Genomic DNA, 24,947 nt, shown 5'->3' with positions numbered 1-24,947 from the left:
AAAGTGTGTCATAGCCATGGAGGTGCGGCTTTTGCAGGCCCTTTTGGCGCTGCATTATCTAGATGCAATGCCAGGGCTGCACCATGATGCCGTGCACCGTCTAGAAGGGTGCACACCATTATGGCGCAAAGCGGTTGGAGCCACAGCATCTAGCGTGTGGATGCTGTGCCATGGCTCTGCCTACAGGCCGGCACAAAGTGCCAATCTGTAGAGCCTCTCAGTCTCAAGTTTTGCTTCTCTCTTGTGTTTTAGAGGTCACACAGACCTAGGGCTTAGCTTGGGTTGCTTGGATGGAGGCAGAAATCTGACACTAAGCAGCAGCACCACTGTCACTTAGGCAAGGCAGCTGCCTCTGGAACAGCAGGCTCTGACTCAACTAGAAAGGTGGCTGAGGGCCAAAACACACTGCAGAAATAATCTAGTTTGAGACTACTTTAACTGTCCTGGCTTAATGCTAGAGAATTCTGGAAACTGTAGTTTTGTGAGACATTTAGCCTTCTCTATCAGAGAGCTCTAGTGCCACCACAATAAACTACATTTTCCAGAATCTGTTAGCACTAGTGTTTATCACACGGAGGTTTTTGCAGCTCAGATCCGGGGTGACTCCTGGTTCAGCTATGTGAATTCACGTCATAATGTGAATGTTTTATCACACCTGGTTGCCCTTCCGTTGCCCTTTTGAATCAAGGGGGAATCGAATCCAAGACAAGTCACGTGATGCGGATTCAAGCAAAGCGGAGTGAGTGCAAATTGTATTACCACACTGGTGGGACTCAACGATTCGAATCGGCACCCTTGTGCATGCTCAGTGGGGGTCTGAACGCATCGTGACCTTGTACGTTTCTGGGTGAAAAGGGGCGCAGGTTCTTGTTCCCTGTTTCGTGTAATTGTGTGATTGCGTTAATATTTGCCTCATGAATATTTCTGTGTCTTCTTTATCCCCCTTTTTTATTTTCTCTTCCATTTCAGCAACTTCAACACACACATAGATAAATAGATAGATAGATATACATATCTGTATATTCACATTCACGCACATACACACACATATATATATATTCCAAAAAATGAGTTGCCCTGAAAGTTGCCCTGAAAGTGAAAGGACCACCAAAAGGAAATGGGGGGAAATTACAGAGCCACATCATGGGAAATTTGCAACCTGGGGGGTTTGTGGTGGTGTACCAGAGCAGAAGCAAAGTTGCATTCCACACCAGACCAATTCGGAGTGAAATCGAAGTGAGCTTGAAAGCGAATTCTGTGAATTTACTTTTTTCCAAATTCATCAAAATGAGGAGTCACTTTGGATTCACTGCAGAAGTGTCACGGTAGGAGCAGCCATAGAAAGGAATTGCGTCTGATAAAACATTCATGTTATAACGTGAATTCGCATCGTTGGACCCGCAGTCACGTCAGATCTGAGCTGCAAAAAGCTCCATGTGATAAGGCTCACTGAGTCAGGGCAGTTAAAGTGGTCTCAAACTGGATTATTTCTGCAGTATGTTTTGGCCCCGAGTTAGTGGTAGTTGGTGGCTCCCAGTGATGTATTCAGGTCTTTTACTCCAAGTATCAAGTCAAGTCTCAAATGCTTGCAATATACTTTCAAGTCAAGTTTCAAGCCTGGAAACGAACTTTAACAGAAAATCTGTTGTTTTATGTTTATATTCTGTTGAAAAAAAAACATGTTTTTGTTTTTATATATGTTTGGCCTCCAGGGTCTCTATCAGCCCTACATGGCTTGGGTCCAACCTATTTGAGGGATGGCCTGCTTCCATATAATCCGCCCCGCACCCTCAGGTCCTCTGGGAAGAATCTATTGCAGCCTTTAAAAACCAGACTAACTGCTACCTCCCAGAGGGCCTTCTCTGCAAATGCTCCCACACTATGGAACGGTCTGCCAGACGAGATCCGTCAAATTGCCAGCTTAGACAGCTTTTAAAAAGCTGTCAAGACGGATCTCTTCCAGCAGGCCTTTCCTGAATAAAAGTGCCCAGCCACAGAATGACTGCCCCCCACATCATGTATCAGCCCACCGCTCTGTCCTCATTGTATTTTTATTGTGTTTTTAATAGATGTTTTAATTGTAACATGATTAATCCTGTTTTAAGGGGGGGAATTTGGGACATAAATTTGTAAATGTGGATTTTAACGTGTTGTAAACCGCTTTGACTGTCTTGTCACAGAAAAGTGGATATAAATAAAAGCTTTATTATTTTATTTATTTTATCACCTACATTTCAGACAAGGCATCTGTGGTGACAGCATTGGAGGTGGAAGGGTGATGTCCTGTTGAGGATAAAAGTGGTATCAATCCTCATAGGAAGCTTGAGAGCATTAGCTTGACCCACGTAATGTGTCATATAAGGGGAACATGAGGACATCCTTATGCATAGCAGAGGAGGGGATCGCCCGGAAAGTCCTCACACTGAGAAGATTATCACATGGAGGAAAAGGATGGGAGGAAAGTGGGATGCTCTCATCTTTATCATGTGATTGTGCAAAGATTATCACACAATGTCCTGCGACGTCCTGTTCATCCTGTCTTTCTCCCATCAATGAAACTAGCATTAATGAAAAGTGACAGGACCATTCCACTTCATCGACAGGAGAAGGACAAGATGAGCACGATGTTGCATCCTTCTTCTCTCCCGTCCTTTTTCTCCAGAGTGTTTGCAGAGAACACCATGAGATTCTCCCATTTGGTAGAATATAATCTGAGAACCCAACATTTTATGGCAGCGACTGGATTACGTGGCAGCGATCCACATGTGCTGGATCCTGGAGACATAACAACGGAAAGGGTACAGTTTTCCTTGTGGAGTTGCCCAATGGTTCATAAATTCTGGAGAGAAGTCCACAATACAATCCAACAAATCTTTGAGATAAAATTTTAATTAAGCCCCAAACTATATCTCCTTAATTTGACTACGGCTCTGAAGTCCATGGATGAGAATAAAAATTGGAGGGTTATTTTGTTTTTTGCGACAGCGGCTAGAATTTTAATAGCGAAATTATGGCAGTTGGAAGAAATACCGACATGGGATACTTGGATGCAAAAGGTGAATGAATACAAGGACTTAGATAAACTCTCATTTCATATTAAAAATCAAAACATGTCCCAAAAGGAAAAAGATTGGCAAAAAGTGTATGGGTTTTGGAGAAAACATTGGGAGGTAAATATAGCATTTTTAGAGGACTAATATGAACTTTGTTAAGCAGTTGCACATTCATTAATTAACTGATTTTATTTTTAATACCTCTGTGGCACCCCCGCTCAAGCATTCTGAATTAGCATAGAGAGAGGATTAGGAAGTAATGCTTGTAGTATTATTTTCAAGAGGATGAATTAGATCAGGAAGCAGACCTTACGATGTATTGGTTTAAAACATATCATAATAACTAATTTGTGTTTTCTTTGCTTGTGTATAAAACCTGTAAAGCAATAATCTCAACAGTGATCAGGAGACAATTCTGTTTTATGACAGGACTCCTCAAGGCCTTCAAGACTCTAAGGAAGATACAATATCAACCCAGGAAGACCACAGTTTAGCCGAATAACGTCCTCTCTATGCTGTGACAACATTACAGAACTACGTACTACACTCTTATGGTGCTGCTATTCCACTTTGACTGCCTCCTGTTGCATTCTGGGGCTTGTAGTCCGCTGAGGCCTAAGAGCTCTGGCTGAGAATTCTGAAACGCCCCCTTTAAACTCCAGATCCCAGGATGCAACAGGAGGAGGAGGAGGAGGCAGCCGGAGCAGAGAGTAAGCAGCCCTGTAAGAGCGTAACGCGGCGAGTCCGGCGACCTAGTCAGACCTCCAGGGCAAAGAGGAGGAAGTCAAGGGGCGGGGCTATGCAAATCGGCCCTGAGGTCCTTTGCGAAGGTCGAAAGCAACCTCTGAGACCAGCACGCATGCGCAGTGGCTTGGAACGCGGGCAGCATCTCTCGCTACCTTTTTTGCCTAGATCGAGCGGAAGTTTGTCTTGAGGGCGGCTGAACGTCACTTCCGGCGTATGGGCGCGCGGCTTGATTCGCTCAATTTGGCTGGCTTCGCGGGGAGATAATGGCGGGTAAGCGGCAGGCCCTGCCTGAGGGATCGGCGGGCGGGCGGGCTTCCTCTGCCTTCCCCGTTGGCGTCTATTTTGGGAGGACCGCCGGAATGGGTTGGGGAGGCCGAGGAGGCTGCTCCGGTGAGATTGTCACGGAGCGATGCGGAGCCGGAGGGGCGCCTGGGTCCCCAAACAGTGCTCTTTAAGGGTTTTTGGACTTCAGCTCCCAGAATCCCAGGCTATTGGCCAGCATGGCTGGGGCTTCTGGGAGTTGGAGTCCAAAATTCCCTTAAAGGGCCCACAGTTTGGGGACCACTGCTCTAAGTCATTTTTGACTTATGGCGACTCTGCCATGGGTTTCTCTTGGCAAGTTTCTCCAGGGTTTTGTTTGCCTCCTTGCCATGGTCCTCCTCTCGGGCTGAGAGAGTGTGCCCGCTGCATAGGCCCTGCCAGTGGGTTTGCACGACTGAGCTTGGATTTGAACCCTGGTCTCTAGAATCAGAGTCCCACTGACATGTGTTGGTTTCCAACACTCAAACCACTTACGGCAGAATTCAAAGACACAGCTGTGTTAATCTGTGGAATCAGTCTGTGGAGAGATCTTAAAGCCCCTTTGAGACTCACTGAAAGGAAGAAATAGGCAGCAGGAGCTTTCATAGGCTGCAGTCTACTTCTTCAGATGCATTTGGTGGAGTGGAAAGCCAAGGACATGCCTATATGTGTCCTAGATGACTCTCTGGCTTTCCACTCCACCAAATGCATCTGAGGAAGTAGACTTAAGTCTGTGAAAGCTCATGCTGCCAACTTCTTTCTTTCAGTGAGTCTCAAAGGGGCTGCAAGCTCTCTCTGCATACTCAAACCACTTATGGCGACCATAAAGCCGATCTCTCCTGGGGCTTTCTTGGCAAGATTTCTTCAGAGAGGCCTTGCCATTGTCATCCTCTGTGGCTGAGAGAGTGTGACTGCCCAAGGTCACCCAGTCAAACCCTAGTCTCCCAGAGTCCTTGTCCAACACTCAAACCACTACTCTGTGCTGTGAATATATGAGTGCAAATGTACCTCAGGAGAAGGGCCCCGCCCCCTTCTGTGTGTTGTGTGTTTTTGTGTGTGTTGGGCTGTCAAAGCCTCAAGTGGCTACATTTACACTCTTATACCGACACACATTGCTGACAGGAAGTTATTTTGGGTGGGATTCATTGATGGCAGGTGCCTGGGAGCTGCTTTCAGGTTACACAGGGTGACCAGGACATCTCCTCCATTTCAGCCTTCTGTCCAGGTGGAATTCGAAAACGTCCTCCATTTTGAGCACCACCAAGAAACAGGAATTTACATTTATACGAGTGTTTTTAGCTTTTATTCAGTCACGTCCTACATTTTTCTTGAAATCCTTGCATTTTGTGGTGTCTTGTCCTCCATTGTGGTGAGGACACCTGATCTCTCTGTCTCATGGAGACAAAGGGGGAAGTGTGAGGAGCAAGACCAGAGTGAGAGTAGAGGGACCTCTCCTCCCTTTTAGGGAGACAAGATGTCCTCCTTTTCCAGGACATGTCCTACATCCCCTTCTGTCCAGGAGGAACCCCCAAATGTCCTCCATTTTGACCATGACAAAGAAGTATCAATTTATATTTATATGAGTGTGTTTAGCTTTTAGTTGGTAATGTCCTACATTTTACAATGTCATGTCCTCCTTTGTGGTTAGGACATCTGGCCACCCTGGTCTGGATTGTGAAAGCATCTAATGTTCCCTGCATGCGTTAACTGTTTAAAGGGCTATCTATGCAGCCATTGAGCTTCAGGTTGAAGGGGCTGTGCCTGTGGTCAGTGTCAGGCATGCTGTTAGCCCTGGCTTCTTGGCATCTGACAGGTCTCTATACAGTATTGTCAAAGCATGCCTCAAGTGGATAGCTCAATTCCTAGTAGGCTTCAAGATGAGCTACTCCTCAAAAATGTGCAGGGGTAGTTCCTTGCGCTAGGCTTTTGGAAGTGGATGCTCTGGAAGTGGTGCTGCATCAGGTCAGGCCAGGCAGGATGGGAGTTGTACCTCCACATTTGGAGGGCCTCAGGTTCTACACATCTGTACTGATTGCTGCAACAAAACCTTTTAGTTAATTTTTGTGAAAGCTTTAATTCTTGTCTAAATATCCCTTCGCAGTTTGACTGTGTGATGTCTCTAGGAAAATGCAGAGAACTCCCATCTTGTCTGACCAATGGCTGTGCTGGTTGGGTTGAAGGGAGATGACAACATTGGGTCAGATGTTCTCCACGTGTAGCTTAATGACTTTTATTAGAGAATGTAAGAGCCATTTTTCTACTCTTAATAGTTGCGAGACTTCAGATGGAGAACTTTTGGCCCTCAGTAGACAGTACAGTAAAACTCATATATGTAAAATGTTCCGTATACACTCAACTATAAGTCGAAGGTAGGTTTTTGGGGCCAAAATTATGGATTTTGATATGACCCATGAATAGGTTGAGGGTAAAACTTAGGGGCATGTAAGAAAGGATATTCGTTTAATTTTATTTCAAGGATTTATGTCCTACCTTTTTCCCACAATGGGATTCAAGGTGGGATGTAAAGGATGAAGCAAAGGAAAGCAATGCCAAAGAACTTACAAAATTCCAGCAGGCATAACTGTTTGCGCTCATACTAAAGGCTGGATGTATGAGAGAGCAGAGTGGGGTCAGTACTTCCAGGACACATTACACTCTTCCTTCTCATCAGGGAATAGTTCCCTTTTTTATAAGAGTTAAAATACAGTACTTACACTGGCCCGTGGATGAGTTGATCCAGGTTTTTGGGGTCAATTTTTGACTAAAATTTCTAAACTTATACATGATTATATACAGTAATACTGAAATAATTTAATTATCCATAAACATCTAATAAAGTTCAATATGAAAGCCAAAATTAGTATAATTAGATAAAAACATAGTCTCTCAGCAAAAATTTGGCTGAAGTTTCTATAATAAGCAGTATGTAGGATGGAAGAAAAGAGATGCAACATTCAGGTAATTTTCTTGGCTAGAAATCAGTCAGTGAGCTAATGAGTCACAAAGATCTCGATAATTACAGAAAAGAAAAGCATGACTGTTTTGATTCCTTCTGACCCACAAGTACATAATGTATTAAATTAGAGTATCCTTCTGAATTTTTCATTGAGGATAACTGTAGGGATCATATCAAACGTGCCCTGCTGTACTTTGAAATACAGAGAAAGTGGAAAAATTACAATGGAATATTAATTTGTTACAAAAATAAGCATTTTGATTAAAATACAGTATATGTTTTTAATATGTTGGGTACTGTAACATACAGCTTTATCACGATCATGTGAAAAAAGTAGTGATAGAGAAAAATATACTTTGAATATTTTATCATGTAATATCTTCCTTCAATTATTTATAAATTTATCTAAAAGCATACTGATATATGAGATAAATCTATGTTGATATATATTATGTTGATAGATGATAGATAAATGCTAGATGAGAGAGCAGGAAACGTTAGATTAAGCCAGAGCTTTAGAGCTAAAGACCAAATTCTTTATTCTACAGAATTTTGAACTGCTTCTCATCTCAAAACTATAGCTATTATAATTTGGCCATACCAGAAATTACCTATAAGCCTGCTCCAACTTTTACAGCACTTACATTGTAATCCATAATCTAGATTTGGGCTCCATATAAAATCTGGCCAATGAAGGAAAATGTATATGTTGTTGTGAACTGTCCTCAAGTCAACATCGACTGATGGCAACTCTATGAATGAGATATCTCCAGGGCCCCCTATCATCTGCCACTCTGCTCAGATCCTACAGCTTAGGCCTGTGACCTTTCTGATTGAATCTACCCATCTGGTATGTGGTCTGCCTCTTTTTCTACTGCCTTCCACCTTTCCTAGTATCATTGCCTTTCCTAATACAGTGGTACCCCGGGTTACAAAAATAATTCGTTCCGCCGCCGCGTTCGTAACCCGAAATCCTTCGTAAGCCGAAAAAGCCATAGGTGCTAATGGGGAAAAGCCGCGATTTCGTGCGAAATAGCGCCGAAAAGCACCAAAAACTTTTTCGTAACCCGAAATAACCTTCGTAACCCGGAACAGTTTTTTCCTATTGATTTTTTTCGTAACCCGGAAATTTCGTAAGGCGGTGCTTTCGTATCCCGGGGTACCACTGTAATTCATGCCTTCTCATGATGTGACCAAAGTATAACAGCCTCAGTTTAGTTGTCCTGGCTTCCAGGGACAGTTCGGGTTTGATCTGCTCTAGGGCCCATTTGTTTGTCTTTTTGGTGGTCCATGGTATCCTCAGAACTCTTCTCCAGCACCACATCTCAAACAAATTGACTTTCTTTCTATCTACAGTGTTACCCCGGGATACGAATGCGCCGCCTTACGAAATTTCCGGGTTACGAAAAAATCCAATTGAAAAAAACTGTTCCGGGTTACGAAGGTTATTTCGGGTTACGAAAGAAATTTTGGTGCTTTTCGGCGCTTTTTCGCACCAAATCGCGGCTTTTCCCCATTAGCGCCTATGGGGTTTCGGCTTGCGAAAGCCTTTCGGGTTACGAAAGTGGCGGCAGAACGAATTATTTTCGTAACCCGGGGTAACACTGTACTTTCTTCACTGTCCAGTTTTCACACCAATACATTGTGATGAGGAATATAATGGTTTGGATGATCCTAACTTTAGTAAGCAGTGTTATGTCTTTGCACTTTAGGATCTTGTCTAGTTCTTTCATAGCTGCTCTTCCCAATCCTAGTCATTTTCTAATTTCTTGACTGCAACAAATTGCAATCTTGATCAGTGTTTGATCCAAGGTATGGAAGCGCTTTTGACTGTTTCATTTTTTTCATCATATAGGAAAAATTAATGTAGTTCTTCCATGGTCATTATTTTTGTTTTCTTAATATTCAGCATTAAGATTACTTTAGCACTTTCTTCTTTTACTTTCTTTAGTAACTGTTCTAGGTGTTTGTTGTTTTCTGCTACTAATATGGTGTTGTCTTAGGTTGTTAATGTTCCTTCCTCTGAACTTCACTCCTCTTGCCTGTGAATCTAAGCCTGCTCTGCGTATGATGTTTTCTGCATAAAGGTTGAATAAACAGGGTGATGGAATGGTGCCTTACCTGACCCCCTCTGCCAATTGGAAACCATTCTGTTTCTCTGTATACCGTTATGATGGCAGCCTCTTGTCCTGAGTACTGGTTACGCATCAGGACAATCAAATGTAGTGGCACTGCCATTCCTCTAAGAGCAAACCATAGCTTTTCGTGATCTATACAGCCAAAGGCTTTGCTGTAATAAAAAACCCAGCAAATGTAAAACTGAGGTGATATAACAGTCCCTTATATAATAATAATAATAATAATAATAATAATAATAATACCACCCTGCATGGCAGTCATACTATTATGTACATGTCAATAGTATGATTCTCATGGGATGTGCTCCACTCCCCCAGTATATGCTGCATAGGCCTACTCTGGTTTATGAAGTCTGAAAATTATTGAAAATCTATATATGCTCTGGTTCTTCTGCTTGTGATTTTATAGGAATGGCAGGAAAGGACAGAACAGGAGTAGCAATGACTGTTTCAAGAAGGGAGTCTGGTAGTCCAAGTTAACTGGACATTCCCTCATATATGCAGTACAGTGGTACCTCGGGATACGAAATACCCAGGTTACGAAATTTTCAGGATACGAAAAAATCCCATAGGGAATTATTGTTCCGGGTTACGAATGTTTTTTCGGGTTACGAAAAAACTTTTGGTGCTTTTCGGCGCTATTTTACACGGAATCGCGGCTTTTCCCCATTAGCGCCTATGGCAATTCGGCTTACGAAGGCTTTTCGGGTTACGAAAGCGGCCGCGGAACGAATTACTTTCGTAACCCGAGGCACCACTGTAGTTTGTTTGATTTATACCCTGCTTTTCCCCCAAAATGGGACTCAAAGCAGTTTACAGTATCAGCTAAAATGATTAAAACAAAATGTGGCACAAATATTTTAGAAAGCTTTAAATCATCAATACAATTAAATCATTACTTTTCAGATATTTATTTCAAACAATACTGCATAAACAGCATACCTATTTCACATCCTTCTACCCCTACCAGTTAAAGGTTGAAGATCTATTTAGATAGAGAAGTGTTTGTCTACTGACAAAATGAGAACAGTGAAGGGCCAACAGATCCACCCTCAGGAGGAAATAGTACAGTCCTGAGAACCACTGATGAGAAAGCTGTCCTCACCAGACAAGCCTAGGAAGGTGGTGGGGTGGAGAAAGAGCCCTCCCGCTGAGACCATAAAACCCTGGGCAGCTTATAAGCAGAGATACTGGCTTAGGTCTGGACCTAAGCAGTATACAGTATGGTTGATGTCTGATCCCTGGGTGGAGAACACAGGATCCCTAATGAGGGAAGGAAACATATTTGTTTATCTCAGTAACATGACATTTCCTGTTGCAGTCCTTTTTGAAGCTTCCAAATAACTCTGTTGCTGCTACAGGATACTTGTTTCTTTAATTTCATTTAGCACTAGTGCAGTATAAAATCATAGTTGGAAGAGACCCCAAGGGCTATCCAGTCCAACCCCCTGCCAAGCAGGAACACGCAATCAAAACACCCCTGACAGATGGCCATCCAGCCTCTGTTTAAAAACCTCCAAAGAAGGAGTGGGTAACATTTTCTTACAAACATCTTGGACAAATAACTTTGTATAATTTCGTGTTGCATTTTAATTTGTAGCTTGAACAAACAAGTTTCACCACTCCCATTGTCATAGAAATGGTATAACACACACACCCCCCCCAGGAGAGCACTGTATTTGCCACTGAAAATGTGATTGAAAGGGAAAGAAGATGAAGATGTGTTCCTTTCCTCCCTTTGGATGAGTTTCAGAGGATGCAGTCCAACTATAGCAAAACTGAAAAGTCAAGTTGCAGCTTTCATTTTGCTGCTTGGTGCTGGCCAAATGAGTCCCACCCATCTCTCAGCAAGTTTAAAGCTGGGGTAGTGGTTGGAGGAATGTTCCTTCAGGTCCCTTGCAGAACTCCTGCAGACCATATGTGTCCAATGCTTGGACTTGGGATGGGGGAGAGTATGGAATTCTCCCTGGCTTCATGTGGAGTGAGGCATGCAACCACCAACTAACAGCCCAATCCTGTGCATGTCTACTCAGAAGGATGTCCCTCAGAGTTTCATGGGAATTAATCCTGGGTAAGCAAGTAAAGGAGCACATCTTGCATATACTTACCTGGAAATAAAACTCCACTAAAGTCAGTGGGATTTGGGTCTGAGTAGTCAGGCATAAGATTGTGCTGAGGTAGCCCAAGATTCCAAGTGACAACAGAGTTTGACCTTGCAACTAAGACAGGCCAAACATACACTACTTATAACTAACTACAGGAAGGTTACTGGTCTCCAGAAATAAACCTACATCCTTGAAGATAAAAATACAAGTCAACTTACATAAAGCATTTTTCCTTGGCCACTTTTACTTACTTTAGGTAGTGACATGCTTAACATTTAGCTACTGGAACTCTATACTGTCTTGTGGACTGCTGTACTCATATTATTATTTATTTTATTATTATTATGACCCTTCCCTTAGGGTTACTTTTTGTTTTAGATCCATATAACATCTGGTTAACTTTCGGAGGAACAGAAACAAGTATATTGGTGGGATCAAAGATTTTATCTTGAAACACTGCTTTAACTGTGGTGAGAATACTGTATACTTAATCTTTTCCCTAGGTCTCTCTGCTATGGAAAAGAAATTGGCTGAGTACAAATGTAATACAAATGAAGCAATTCATCTAAAATTAGGTAAGGTTTTAAAATATATTTTTGATGCTTAGCATAGCAGTGTTTCAGCAGTTGTTTAACTCTTCATTTTGGAGTTCTAAATATACCAAGATACCCGTAGCCATGGTTTGTTCAATTTTCTTTTGTTGTCTTTATGTGAGGGTTAGTATTACTTGAAGCAGACATGAGTGGGAAACAGCACTGATGGTGATTTGCAGAATACACTCCAGTTTCACAATTAGTTGTGTGCTGAATATAACCATCCTGATAGTCATTCTGACTTCTATCAGCACTGAACTAGTAAAACAGACAAGCAGGTATAGACAATGCTTGGAGCAATGTATTAGCTCTGTGTTCAAATACTGTAGAACTCTGCTTCTTCCATTCCTGTAAAATGTTAACAAATATTCTGTTTGAAGAGCAGAGACCAGAATAGACTACACAAAGAAAATGTCATCAAACTGCAACCAGTAGCTTATAGTCAAATAATTTGTATTGGGTGGAAAAGGCCTGTAGTGCAGAACTTAGCTAACAACCATTCTCTCTCGACTGGGAATTGTTTCCACAGCAACATTTTCGGTGGTGTCATCTTAATTCTTTATTTATTTGATTTTGATACTCATTTTGATTTTTGTTTGCATATTTGTGCCATATTGTTTAATCTTTGACTGATGGCATATATTTCACATAGACATCTAGGAAATACTGAGTGAAGGAGCTTTCACGAGGAGTCTGGAAATGTCCTAATAGCCCCACCCCCATCCCTCAAAAAGTATTGTCTAGGACAAGGGTAGGCAACCTTTTTGAGCCGGGGGCCGGGTTGCTGTCCCTCAGACAACTGGGGGGCCGAAGCAGTGGGGTGGAGCTTCCACCCTCTGGGGGCGGGGCCACGTGCTGGGGTGAAGCTTCCACCCTCCAGGGGCAGGGCTGCATGCTGGGGGTGGAACTTCTACCCTCCGGGGGCGGGGGCGCATGCTGGGGATGGAGCTTCCACCCTCCAGGGGCGAGGCCGCATGCTCCGCCCCCGGAGTGATAATAATAATAATAATAATAGTTACTAGCATGGAAACTACTAAAATGCAATTCAGAATAGAAGGGAGAAAGCATGCACCACTGTCTCAACCCAGAAAAGCACAAGGTGCTGAGAGGAGTTTTTGCAAAGAGAACACCAAGGGCAAGTAAATAATAATAATACTGTAATAATAATAATAATAATAATAATAATAATAATAATTCAGAATAGAAGGCTAACCCCCCTCCCCTAATGAAGCAACCAACCTCTCTCTGGCTTGCTCTTGCTCTTGCTGGCCGGCTGGCTCTTCCTCCTTCTTCCTCTTCTTCCTCCTCCTCCTCCTTTCCCTGCTCTTCTATTCATGGGGAGGAGGAGGAGGAGGACAGAGGGCAAGGTGGAGCCCGATGCAGGCCCGCTGCAGCTCCTGGAGCCTTGTTGGAGTGCTCCAGAGGCTGCACCGGGCCTCCTAGACAGGCGCCGCCATTTTGTTTTTCAAAATGGCGGCCGAAGTCTCGCGTGACCTCAGGTCACGCGAGACTTCGGCCACTATTTTGAAAAACAAAATGGCGCCCGGAGCGGCACGAAAACGGGGGCAATCGGCGGCAGGACTGTGCAGGGGCCGGCAGGAAGGCCTTCGTGGGCCGGATCCGGCCCGCGGGCCGCAGGTTGCCGACACCTGGTCTAGGAAATTATGAAAATATATTTTCCATTCTCAAAACTCCTGTCTCCCAGTTCTGAACCAGGGAATCTATAGTTCTCTCTATCTGAGAAACAGACCTGTGATGAATTATTTAAATAGGATAACATATGTGACTTGCTTTTAAAATTATAATAAAAAATGATTTATTATAGCTTAACAAAACCTTACTGTGGAAAATTTTTGAATATTTTTTTAGTCCGCTTCCCAGAGGATTTGGAGGATGACAGCACAACGTTCCATCCAGAGTTCAGCCATCAAGTTTTTGGGGATGAGTAAGTGATGGAAAATATTTTAAAAAACAACAGATTGAGTGTTGAACAGGTGTCTTAAAAACTAATATGAAATATTTATTAAACTTTATGCCGCTAGTCTAGTGATCATACCCTGTGGCCTTATAAACATACATGACCATGATCAGTATAAGACTTGGCAGTGCTCCTTGGCACCGATTCTAAAAGCATATCAGTTTTAATTTCAATATGAGAAGAATATTCAGTAATTGTTGGAGCCATATTTGGCTTCACTTGAGACGTTATCAGTATATGATGGCCCTGTGTGCCTGCATCTGTCTCAGTTGAGATCCTAGAACTACAGGTGAAATTTAGTTGTTTTATCCTTCTGCCAGTGGAACAAATTCTACCTCTGGAGCAAATTTTGGGACTGTTTGGAAGTGGAAGAGACCAGAAATGTATATTGTTTGTACAGTGTTGGATATTCCTATACAATATCTCTTGAGTATGTGTTAAGGTTATATTAAATAGTAATGTACTTTTATTAAAAAGTGATGTTTAAATAGAAGCTTCTTTACAAACGATTTAAATTGTTGCAACTGACTGTAACTCCCAAAAGGTACTGCTGATTCATGTGGTTTGTTTCTCTATACAGTTGTGTATAAGAGGATGGATTTAATAAGGAATAAAAGGCTAAAATGATTGTGCATGCTGGACGTAAGGTGCTATAAAACTTGTTACCTTGCTGATGCAGTGAAGCTACCTCTCAGTTGCCTTTTTATTTTTTTGCAGATGAAACGGTTAATATGCAGGCAAGGTCCTGAACAATAAGGAATTTTAGATTTGAGTGTGCCTAGTGGGTTTTTGTTTGTTTGTTTTGGAAGGCCAGGATTTCATACTTGCTGCAAGTTGCTTTTGGACATCCCCTCAGTTTCAAAAGTAGTCTGATATATGGCATAGGAAGTTGCATCTGAGCAACACAAGCCCAAACCTACTTGGGCATATGGAGTGCATCCTCTGAACTAAACCTGACAAAAAGGGAATTCATCTGCAACTATTGCTGTTACTTTGATAGCCAAGTCTGTCCCTTGACAGAAATTTAGCTAATCAAAATCAGAAATGTAGCCAATCAGAATGCTTGCTCTAGATATTTCTGGTAAACTTGTACAGTCCTGTCTCCAATTTTGTGGACTTTTGAGTCTGTGGTCTTGGTCCGTCGTGGAGCGGCAAGCAAGGAGGGTTAAAATGGTGTGTGCACCATGGAGCATGCAGCCATTCAAGCCTGGAATGGATCCCTTGCAAAAATGGAGGGAGGACTGGATATTAGTTCTTTTTTTTGTAAGAGACAGAATTAGTGGAATGATAAATCACTGCTGTTGCATATGACTAAACTGATGGAATTTGTAGGATGATATTAATGGGTCTTTTTCTAGACATTTATGCTAATACTATAATTTTGAAAAAAAATGGCAAATCTCTGCATAGGAGTGGATTTTGTCTCGATGGAATTGATTAGCTTGTGACTATAAAAATTAACCTAATTTTTTCTTTCTATTACAGTGAGGTTGCCTTTGGTTACAAGGGACTGAAGATTCTTTTGTACTACATTGCTGGTAACTTGTCAACATTGTTTCGTGTTGATTATACATCCAAAGTTAATGAGAACTTTGACTGTGTGGAGGTAAAGTCAAATGTTCAGATGTTATGTTAGCTAGCTAAGTTTGTCATTTTACCTGAAATTTTCATCTTGCTTTTTCCAGTCTTTTTATGACTATATGATCTCAAATTCCTCCATCACTTCACATTCACCATTCCACTCTTGCTGACTGTCACTTTGATATTTGAAGCTTAACTTTAATTTGATTCTAATATTTCTGGAGTATCTTTCCACTTAATCAGTTCTCAACACAGTAACTTAGATAGGATTGCTGAACAATATGTCTTTCTCACTAAATTTTATTTCATAATCCAAAAAGAAAAGTACAGTTCCTTTCACTTCATTATGCTTCTTTTCTCCTGTATCAACTCACTAGACTCCAGATCTCTGTTTGAGTTCTTTTAGTATTTATGGCATACAGTACACCTGTGTAGATATTCTTAGTATTTTGTGACTGTTGGACATAAGTCTACTGCAGTGCTAACATTTTGTGTAAATTTACAGCACTATATAAATAAAGCTTAATAATAATAATAATAATAATAATAATAATAATGGTGATTTGTACCATATCGACCCTTGTTGAAAAACTCTGCTACTTTCTGTAAAAATAAAGTCATCTGTGTCCTAGTGTTTAACCTTTACAGGAAAATGCCGTATGCCACAAGTTACTTCCAAAGAGATCCTCAAATACACAGTTTTAGTTGTGTTTACATTTCTTCCCTGATGTAAAGCAGCTATAGAAATTGTTTGTGTAACCTTGCAAGAGCTGCTTAAACATTACAATGCAACAGTTTGAATCTTGTGGAGAGGCAGTTTGTATTGCCCAATCATAAAAACTGGAAGCCCAGTGTTTCTTTGCTATTTTCTAAGGTTTTCATGGATATTTGTGAGAATGAATTAAGACTTAATACAAATCATGAAGCTTCAGACAATCTCTTAATTGGATCAGAGCTCTTGTGAAATTGCAACAGATGACAATTTTATGTTTCAGCATTTTATCAATAATATTCTTGATTGCAGGAGCTGAATTGAAACTGTCATGTTTAAAGGCTCACAAATATGCTTAAAGTCTGGCCTCACCTATTTGCCAGTTCCTTTTCTTTCTTCAGTTTGTTGTGATCTCCCAAACCTAGGAGAGCAGAGGAACATGCAAGTCCATGATATGTTCCTAACCTCAAAATCAGCATTTTTCTGATTATGAATTTAGCATATCAGATTAGAATGTAGGGTGATCCTACTACAGTATATATCTGTCTTACTAACCTATTTTCTCTCAGTCCCATTTACCTTCTCCTGTTCCAGACAGTCATGCTGCCATTCTTGCCATTGCAAAGTTTATTTCTTTGCTATTTAGAAGTATTTTATCATATCAACTGTTCAACCTGACTATCTCATTGCCCCAGTGAACAATCCACAGAGAGGATTGTGTCAATTTTGTTTTATATTCCGCACCTAAAGAAATTCCAGGAAGAGGGTGTGGTCATAATACCATCTAGTTACTAAAATCTTTATGGAACTTGGAACTAATAATAATAATTAATAATAATTTGTTTTATTTATATACCGCTATTCCAAAGATCATAGCGGTGAACAGCAAGTAAGCTAATTAGCAAGTAAGCTAATTTGCCCCCCAACAGTCTGGGTACTCATTTTAGCGACCTCGGTAGGATGCAAGCCTGAGTCGAGCTTGGGCCCTTTTGCTGGTCTTGAACTCGCAACCTTGTGGTTTCGAGTGAATGGCTGCAGTACAGGCATTTACCCACTGCGCCACCAGGGCTAATAATACAATGATACAATGTGGAACTAAGATAACTCTAAATACATGTATGTATATATGTAAGCTTTTCACCTTTTATAAAGATCAGAGCAAAATCCAATTTTGTACATAATAAGGGAGCAATAATGTATAGAAAAAAGTTTGTTTCACACCAACTGCTTAATACCATGCAGTGTTACAGAGATTGCTCAGCATGAGTGGCACATTTATTGGGAGCAGCAGTCCTTTGAAAAAAACATACACCACATGGTACAGAAGCATTTGTCTGTTCTTTTAAAGCTGTAGAACTCTCAGGCTGCAATCACATATTCAGTTACCTGAGATCAAGTCCCACTGAATGTAATGGGCCTTTCTTTTGAATAGGCATATATGGACTCACACTGTAATATGTAAATTGTGTTGTACAAAACTTATATTTTACAGTCATCCATTCACTGTGACCACGTGACCTGGTCACTGATACATTTTGGCTGCAGTGATACCTGATTGTTGCAGTTCTTAAATTTACCCCTGGAGATCACAGATGTTGCTGTGACTAATTACCTGATGCCAGTTATCACATTGCTTATAAAACTGGGATGCTATCATTCATATGTGAAGTTGTGTGACAGGAAGTAGTAATACTACTATATATAGCAATATCAATTGTTCAAAGTGCTGCATGTGCACTATTTACTTGTAATCTTTTTTACTACCTGTAAGGTAGTTCAGAAAAGAGTCTAAATACCCTAAAGGTGTGAAATCCCATCTGACCTTGGAGGCTAAGCAGTGTCACCTGAGCTTGATAGGAGGCTGCCAACAAATACCAGGTGCTGTAGTCTATATTTCAGGGGAAGAAACTAGCAAAACCACCTCAGAGTACTTGTTGCCTAAGAAACCCTATGAAATTCATAGGGTGACCATAAATTGACAGGCGACTTGAAGGCACTTGTTGCTATTATTATAATACCCATTTATATCCCACTCCCTCCCACGCACCCAACCAAATTGGGACTCAAAGCGGCTCACTGTTTTAAAAAAACCAGTTTTAATGTGTAAAAGCACTCCTGGCCACCCTAGACACCTGGGCCTCCAGGTTCAAAGCTGAATAAAGGAGTATACCCAAACTACAAACCTGTGTCTTCAGGGGGAGTATAAGCCCACCTAACACAGGCTGAATCCCTATTCCCTGATACACATATACATACCCCTCTATGTTAATATTGGTCGCATTGTAGATTGGGCTAGGGAGCTGAAGCTAACAGAACGCCTTGCCTTAGACCATGTAATGAGTTTCTGAGGGGGACAGGATTCAAATGAGAATCTTCTTTGTTTTCACTACACTGTCATAGCTATTATGCAGTGCACCAGCCTTCCCCCATTTGGTGCTCCGCACATCTGTTGAGCTATAGCTCCCATAATTCCTAGTTAATATAGTCAGCAGTCCAACATATCTTGTTTGTTCCAATAGGGAAAGTTGTGGTATACAGTCGGCCCTTCTTATACACGGATTTGTTATACACGGATTTAAGCATACACGGTTTGAAAATGTTCCAAAAAAGTATAAATTTACCTTGATGTTCCATTTTTTATTAGGGACACCATTTTGCTATGTCATTATACTTAATGGCACTTGAGCATACACGGATTTTGTTACACACGGGGGATCTTGGAACCAAACCCCAGCGTATAACAAGGATCCACTGTACCACCTCTCAACTAAATTTGATTTTTATTTTTATTTGGCATCTGTATTATAAGGCTATTTTGTTACCTACATTTCTTTTCTCCTTCCTTGCAAAAGATAAGTCAGAATTTCTACGACTGATTATTTGGAATGGAAATATAATAGAGATGCTTGAGCAATTGGTTGCAGATTCCTGCATGAAATGACCTGCTTCACACCTCTTAGGCTAGTTCAGACTGAAATTTGGTTATCCACTAGATTTCCCACCTCTCTGAATGACTAATTTTAGCAGTTTGAACGCATTAAAGTTTGAATTTGAGATGGGTTTTTTAAAAATGCAGATTATTTCAAAAACAGAACAGAATTCTGCATCAGAATAACATAAAAATGGCATGTACCAAAAATACACAGAATCATCTACCTCAGCTAAATAGTTGTGAAACCCTTCCAAAAAGCACCACTCATTATTTAAGTATTATTAGTTTTCTGCAAAACAGCTTAAAGGGAGCTGACGTTTGTGATGCTGGATTATACTAAAATGGTGCTTGTTTTTCTATGATACAGACAAATCTTGTATAAATGTATTTGCATAATTTGAGATTCTTATTTGTGTTAAATTCTGCCCTTTTTTATACATTCCAATACCTATAAATGTTGCATTCTTAGTTAATTTTTAGATCCTTAAAACCTCTCAAGTGTCATGTGAGGCTTCTTATAATTCTCAAGTACAAGAAAGAGGCATTCTTACATACCTTCATTTTTATTGGCTCCAGATTGATGTTCTTCATCTTCTGCTTAAACTGGACAAAGCTGCTGGCTAGTGGGGCCCAAGATGTGAGGAAAATATATTATTGGGAAGGAGAGGAGTAACAAAACCATACTGGGAGGCAAAATAAGTTTGGGTTGTTAACTTGCACCAGGGATATGCTTGTTTAAATCACTTGTTCACACAGGGGAGAATGAGTAATTTAAACAGTGTTCTTACCACTGTGGGAATATTTTGTGGAAACTGTAGTTTTCAAAGATTATCTTATAGGAGGAAGAAAGTCATTGTTCCACCCCCACCCTGACTCATTTTTTTCTTTCCCCATTCTGGCCATATAGTGGATAGTGTGTGGTGGTCATGGGGCAGCTGAGTGAGGAGGATTCCACATTTCTGGCTATGATAACTGGTGAGAGATGCACCTCAGTTATTCTCCCTTGCCTGGATCCCCATATGATGGCCAGAGGAAGGGGATCGGGAGCTGCTCTGTTCATTATGTACACATTATCTGTAATGCACTCTGGATATTTTACTTGCAGTTTTGACTATGTAGCTGAAGAAGCTTGTGTTTGGTGAAGAAAACTAGCCAGTGCTACTAATTCATTTACAGTATGTTGTTGATGTTGTTGTTGTGACCCTTCCAGTTGTTTTCAGTTTATGGTGAGTCTAAGGTAAACCTGTCATGGGATTTTCTTGGCAAGATTTGTTGAGAGGAGGTTTGTCATTGCCTTCCACTAAGGTTGAAAGTGTGTGACTTCCTCAAGGTCACCCAGTGGGTTTTATGGCCGAGCTGGAAAACAAACCTTGATCTTCAGAGTGCTAGTCCAACACTCAAATCTCTGCGCCACACTTCTCTTGTTAATACATTTATTGCCACAACATTTGCATCAACTGTGATTTATTTTTGGACATTAGTCTCATGACACATGAATTGCTGTAAATTACCAAGTTCTTTTTTCTAGATAAATTATTGCATTGAACTTACAAGTGTAAATATAAGTATTTTTCCCTATTCTATATGTATATAAAAGCTGTACACATTTGAATGTGGTATATCATTCTTTATATTCATATCTTGCACCTGTAATTATGGCCTGTTGGTGACAGATGAATCTCCCTTGGTTGCCCCTCAACCCAATTCCTCCAGTTTAGCCATATAGTGACTACTGGGAGGGGCAACCAAGCAAAGAGGATTGCCAGTCACTGGCTGTGTTCTGATATCAGTTCATGATGATACAGACATCCTCTTGGGGGTCCTCTGGAGATCTTGAAGAAAGTCATTGTCATACAGCAGCCATCAGAACACAGCTGGCAGTGGTCCACTTTGTGGAGTTGTCACCTGTCCTCCTGCCAAGCCACTACATGACCTTATCAAGAAGGCAGGAAAAGGGTATGTTTGGCCTGCAGGGGAGGGGACGTAGTCCTCAAGTCTACTCAGTGTTGTGGGTGGGGGGAGAGAAAGGGGCTTCAGGAGGATCCTCTTGCTTCCCAACACTCTAGAAGCCCCTTTGTGGGTTATTTTCCTGTGTCATTGAGTATTTTTAAATCCCTACTTTGCTCATAGGGTCAGCAGATTTAGTAGAATATTCTGCCTTTCCATCTGCCATCAATTTTCAGAACCAAAGAACAATGCAGGCAGGTAATGAGCATGAAAGGAAGCCACATTTCAAAACTAATGCAATGAATAGGGGCAAATTTACATCAGTAGTTACTTTCAATCATTACTTTTGAAAGGCATATTTGCAGGACCTTTATAGGCCACAGGGATTTTTCAGGTTTTGTGCCAATCTTTTGTCAATCCTAAGGGTTTTTCTCAGAAGTAGTGGAACACAGTGAACAGCTTAACAGATAACACACATCACCTGTCATCATCACTGCACTAAATACTAGCAACTAATTTATTTTTACACTGTTCAGTAAAAGAACAAATTACTTTTAAAAAGTAACTCTCCAAGCTTTAGGCATAGGTCTCAGGTTTGTTTTTGTTTTTTAGAGAAATATGTCTGTTCTGCCAGCTATTTTTCCTGTGTGTCTGACAGCACAATCTTATGCATGTCTGAATTCCCACTAAGTTCAGTGAGACTTCCTACCAGATAAGTATTGCAGCTGGACTGTATTGCAAATAGTTGGCTTCTCAACAGTACTCATTCCTGGTTACGCTTATTTAGATAAAATTTAATTCCATCATACATTTCTCCATGCTGTGTTGGCTCTTTAAAGTAAGCTAAGCTCACATTTCAGAGGTATGTACACACCGTTACAGTACTTGATGGACAAAGCAAATGTGCAGGAATGGACCATAAACTGCCAACCTCTCCCTGCCCCCATAACTACCTTACCATTTTAAATTTGTCTCTTTCAAATTTTACTACTTATTTAAAATGCACTTTTGAAGATAAGAGGTTTTCCCCATTCTCATCACTTGCCTACCCTATACTTTCCCCTCTGTTTTAGCTTTTCCAGCACCCATTTTCCTTGTTCTGTTCACTCCTTAATACAGTATTGTCCAATAGTCTCATTGAAAATTGGACCTGACATTTACAAAATATTTTTATCCTTGTACAGAACAGATTACTAGCCTGTAGATATTTGAACAGACTGGAGGAGGGCAAACGTCCCAATCTTCAAAAAGGGAAAAAAAGAGGATCCCAACAATTATCGTCCAGTTAGTCTGACATCTATACCAGGAAAGATTCTGGAGCACATCATTAAACAGAGAGTCTGTGAACATCTAGAAAGCAATGCCATAATCACAAAAAGTCAACACGGGTTTCAAAAAAAGAAGTCATGCCAGACAAATCTGATATCTATCTTTGATAAAATTACCAGCTTGGTAGCTGAAGGGAATGCTGTGGATATAGTATATCTTGATTTCAGTAAGGCCTTTGACAAAGTTCCCCATTACAGTATATTCTTGCAAACAAGCTTGTAAAATGTGGGTTAGACAAGGTAACTGTTACATGGATTTGTAACTGGTTGACTGGCAGAACCCAAAGGATGCTCAACAATGGCTCCTTTTCATCCTGGAGAGAATTGACCAGTGGGGTCCCACAGGGCTCTGTCCTGGGCCCAGTGTTATTCAACATCTTTATCAATGACCTGGATGACAGAATTGAGGGTATACTCATCAAATTTGCAGATGACACCAAATTAGGAGGAATAGCTAATACCCCAGAGGACAGGATCAAAATTCAAAACAACCTGAATAGACTAGAAAGTTGGGCCAAAGCTAACAAAATGACATTCAACACGGAGAAATGTAAGGTACTGCACTTAGGGTGGAATAATGAACTGCACAGATATAGGATGGGGGACAACTGGCTTAAGGAGACTACATGTGAAAAAGATTTAGGAGTCCAAGTAAACCACAAATTGAACGTGAGTCCACAGTGTGATGTGGCAGCTAAAAAGGCCTATGAAATTTTAGGCTGTATCAATAAAAGTATAGTGTCTAGATCAAGAGAAGTAATAGTACCACTCTATTCTGCTTTGATCAGGCCCCACCTGGAATATTGTGTCCAGTTCTGGACACCACAATTCAAAAAGGATGTTGAGAAACTGGAGTGTGTCCAAAGGAGGGCGACTAAAATGATGAAGGGTCTGGAAACAATGTCTTATGAGGAACTACTTAGGGAGCTGGGGATGTTTAGCCTGGGGAAGAGAAGGTTAAGAAGTGATATGATGACCCTGTTTAAATATTTGAAGGGATGTCATATTGAGGAGAGAGCAAGCTTGTTTTCTGCTGCTCCAGAGAACAGGATCTGGAGCAATGGATGCAAGCTGCAGGAAAAGAGATTCCACCTCAACATTAGGAGGAACTTTCTGACAGTAAGGGCTGTTCGGCAGTGGAACACATTTCCTAGGAGCGTGGTGGAGTCTCCTTCTTTGGAGGTCTTTAAGCAGAGGCTGGATGGCCATCTGTCAGGGATGCTTTGATTGAGAGTTTCTGCATGGCAGGGGGTTGGACTGGATGGCCCTTGTGGTCTCTTCCAACTCTATGATTCTATGAACATAGAGTGGGCTCTTGGTATACACAGGGATTTGATTCCAGTACCCTCTGTGGATACCCAAATTGGTGGATGTTCAAGACCCATTATAACAATGGTGAAGTAAAATTGCGTTCCTTACGTAAAATTGTAAAATATATATATAGTTGTGGATGATTGATTTCGTGGATGCAGAATCAGTGGATATGGAGGGCCAACTGTACGACACTACTTTATCACATATAAAATACAGAATGGATCTCAGCACATTAGTCTACTACTTGGTAGGCTGGATAGAGTAAAACTTCTCAGTATTACCTTGTCTTAATTCATTTGATGCTAAATATGAAATATTAAGTTATATTGTGGTTAGATTTAACCATAATTCTAAATGCCAATGCTGGGAGTACAAATTCTGTATTGTCCTGTTCTTTCTTCTGCCTTCCTTGTATAATAGCGCAACATATATTATAACAACTTCACACATTTCCAGAACCTTGTAGGTGGAAGCCAATGAAGGGAGATAATACTATAAATGTAATTGAGAAGTGTAGTACCAGGGCAGACTTGTAGAGTCTGGGATTTTGTATTATCAAACAAGTTTAGAAACATTGCTGAAATTGAGAAGTTTAGATCTATTTTTTCTCATTTATACAGTACTAGGGAATCCTCAATGTTAAATTGTCATATATTAAGTCTAATCTCCTAGAAAAGTGCTACTTTATACTCTGAACATCTTTCAATAAAGTCTCCTGATTTTGTTAAACATAGTACATTAGGAGATATGTATTGTAACAAATTAATAATCTATTGGGTTGCAATATGGTGATCATATTTAACGAATTAGGCATGACCTTCTTTCCAGTTAGAATGCACTGATATTTAGTGACTACTGTTCTCCTCTAGAGCTCCTTCATAGTTTATAAAGTGTTATTATTGATAAGAGCTAGTTTTACAATTGTGTTATAGATGCAGTTCTTACTACACTTTTACTAAATCTTTTTAATTTAGAAAAATGTTGTTAAAGTTTGTTCAAATCAGTAATGCAAGACAAAAGCAAGGGTTGTAGAGCACTCTCTCTTTCTTAACATAAATGGTTCTTTAGGCATGTAAATCTGATTAAATATGAATGTTGGGGGGGCACCAAAGCACTAAGAATGAAGTGTGCTCAGGCCATGCATCCATGTTCTATATCCTCAAAATTTAGCTGATAGTAAAGTATTATTCATTTGCAGGTGCATTGCTTCTGCTTAAGGGGGTTGATAGTTGAAAGGACAGGAATTAGTAGTGTGTTGTATTA

The 24,947-nt window shown here is 40.8% G+C and overlaps 1 protein-coding gene across 2 annotated transcripts in view; it reads left to right on the top strand.

Moving 5' to 3' along the window:
• The first annotated feature begins 3,909 nt into the window (after positions 1–3,909).
• HAT1 (histone acetyltransferase 1) overlaps positions 3,910–24,947 on the top strand; it is a 37,849-nt gene continuing 16,811 nt past the window's right edge. The window contains exons 1-4 of one of the 2 annotated variants that reach the window (XM_042447184.1): positions 3,910–4,070; positions 11,803–11,874; positions 13,762–13,837; positions 15,356–15,476. In XM_042447184.1, the coding sequence (XP_042303118.1) occupies positions 4,064–4,070; positions 11,803–11,874; positions 13,762–13,837; positions 15,356–15,476 (276 nt within the window). In that variant the 5' untranslated portion in view covers positions 3,910–4,063. Of the gene's footprint in view, positions 4,071–7,719; positions 7,907–11,802; positions 11,875–13,761; positions 13,838–15,355; positions 15,477–24,947 lie in introns of those variants that run through there. The other variant, XM_042447191.1, reaches the window with a different exon arrangement.

Source organism: Sceloporus undulatus, chromosome 1 (assembly GCF_019175285.1).
Source record: "Sceloporus undulatus isolate JIND9_A2432 ecotype Alabama chromosome 1, SceUnd_v1.1, whole genome shotgun sequence".
NCBI lineage: Eukaryota > Metazoa > Chordata > Lepidosauria > Squamata > Phrynosomatidae > Sceloporus > Sceloporus undulatus.
This window is presented reverse-complemented; position numbering and strand designations above follow the sequence as displayed.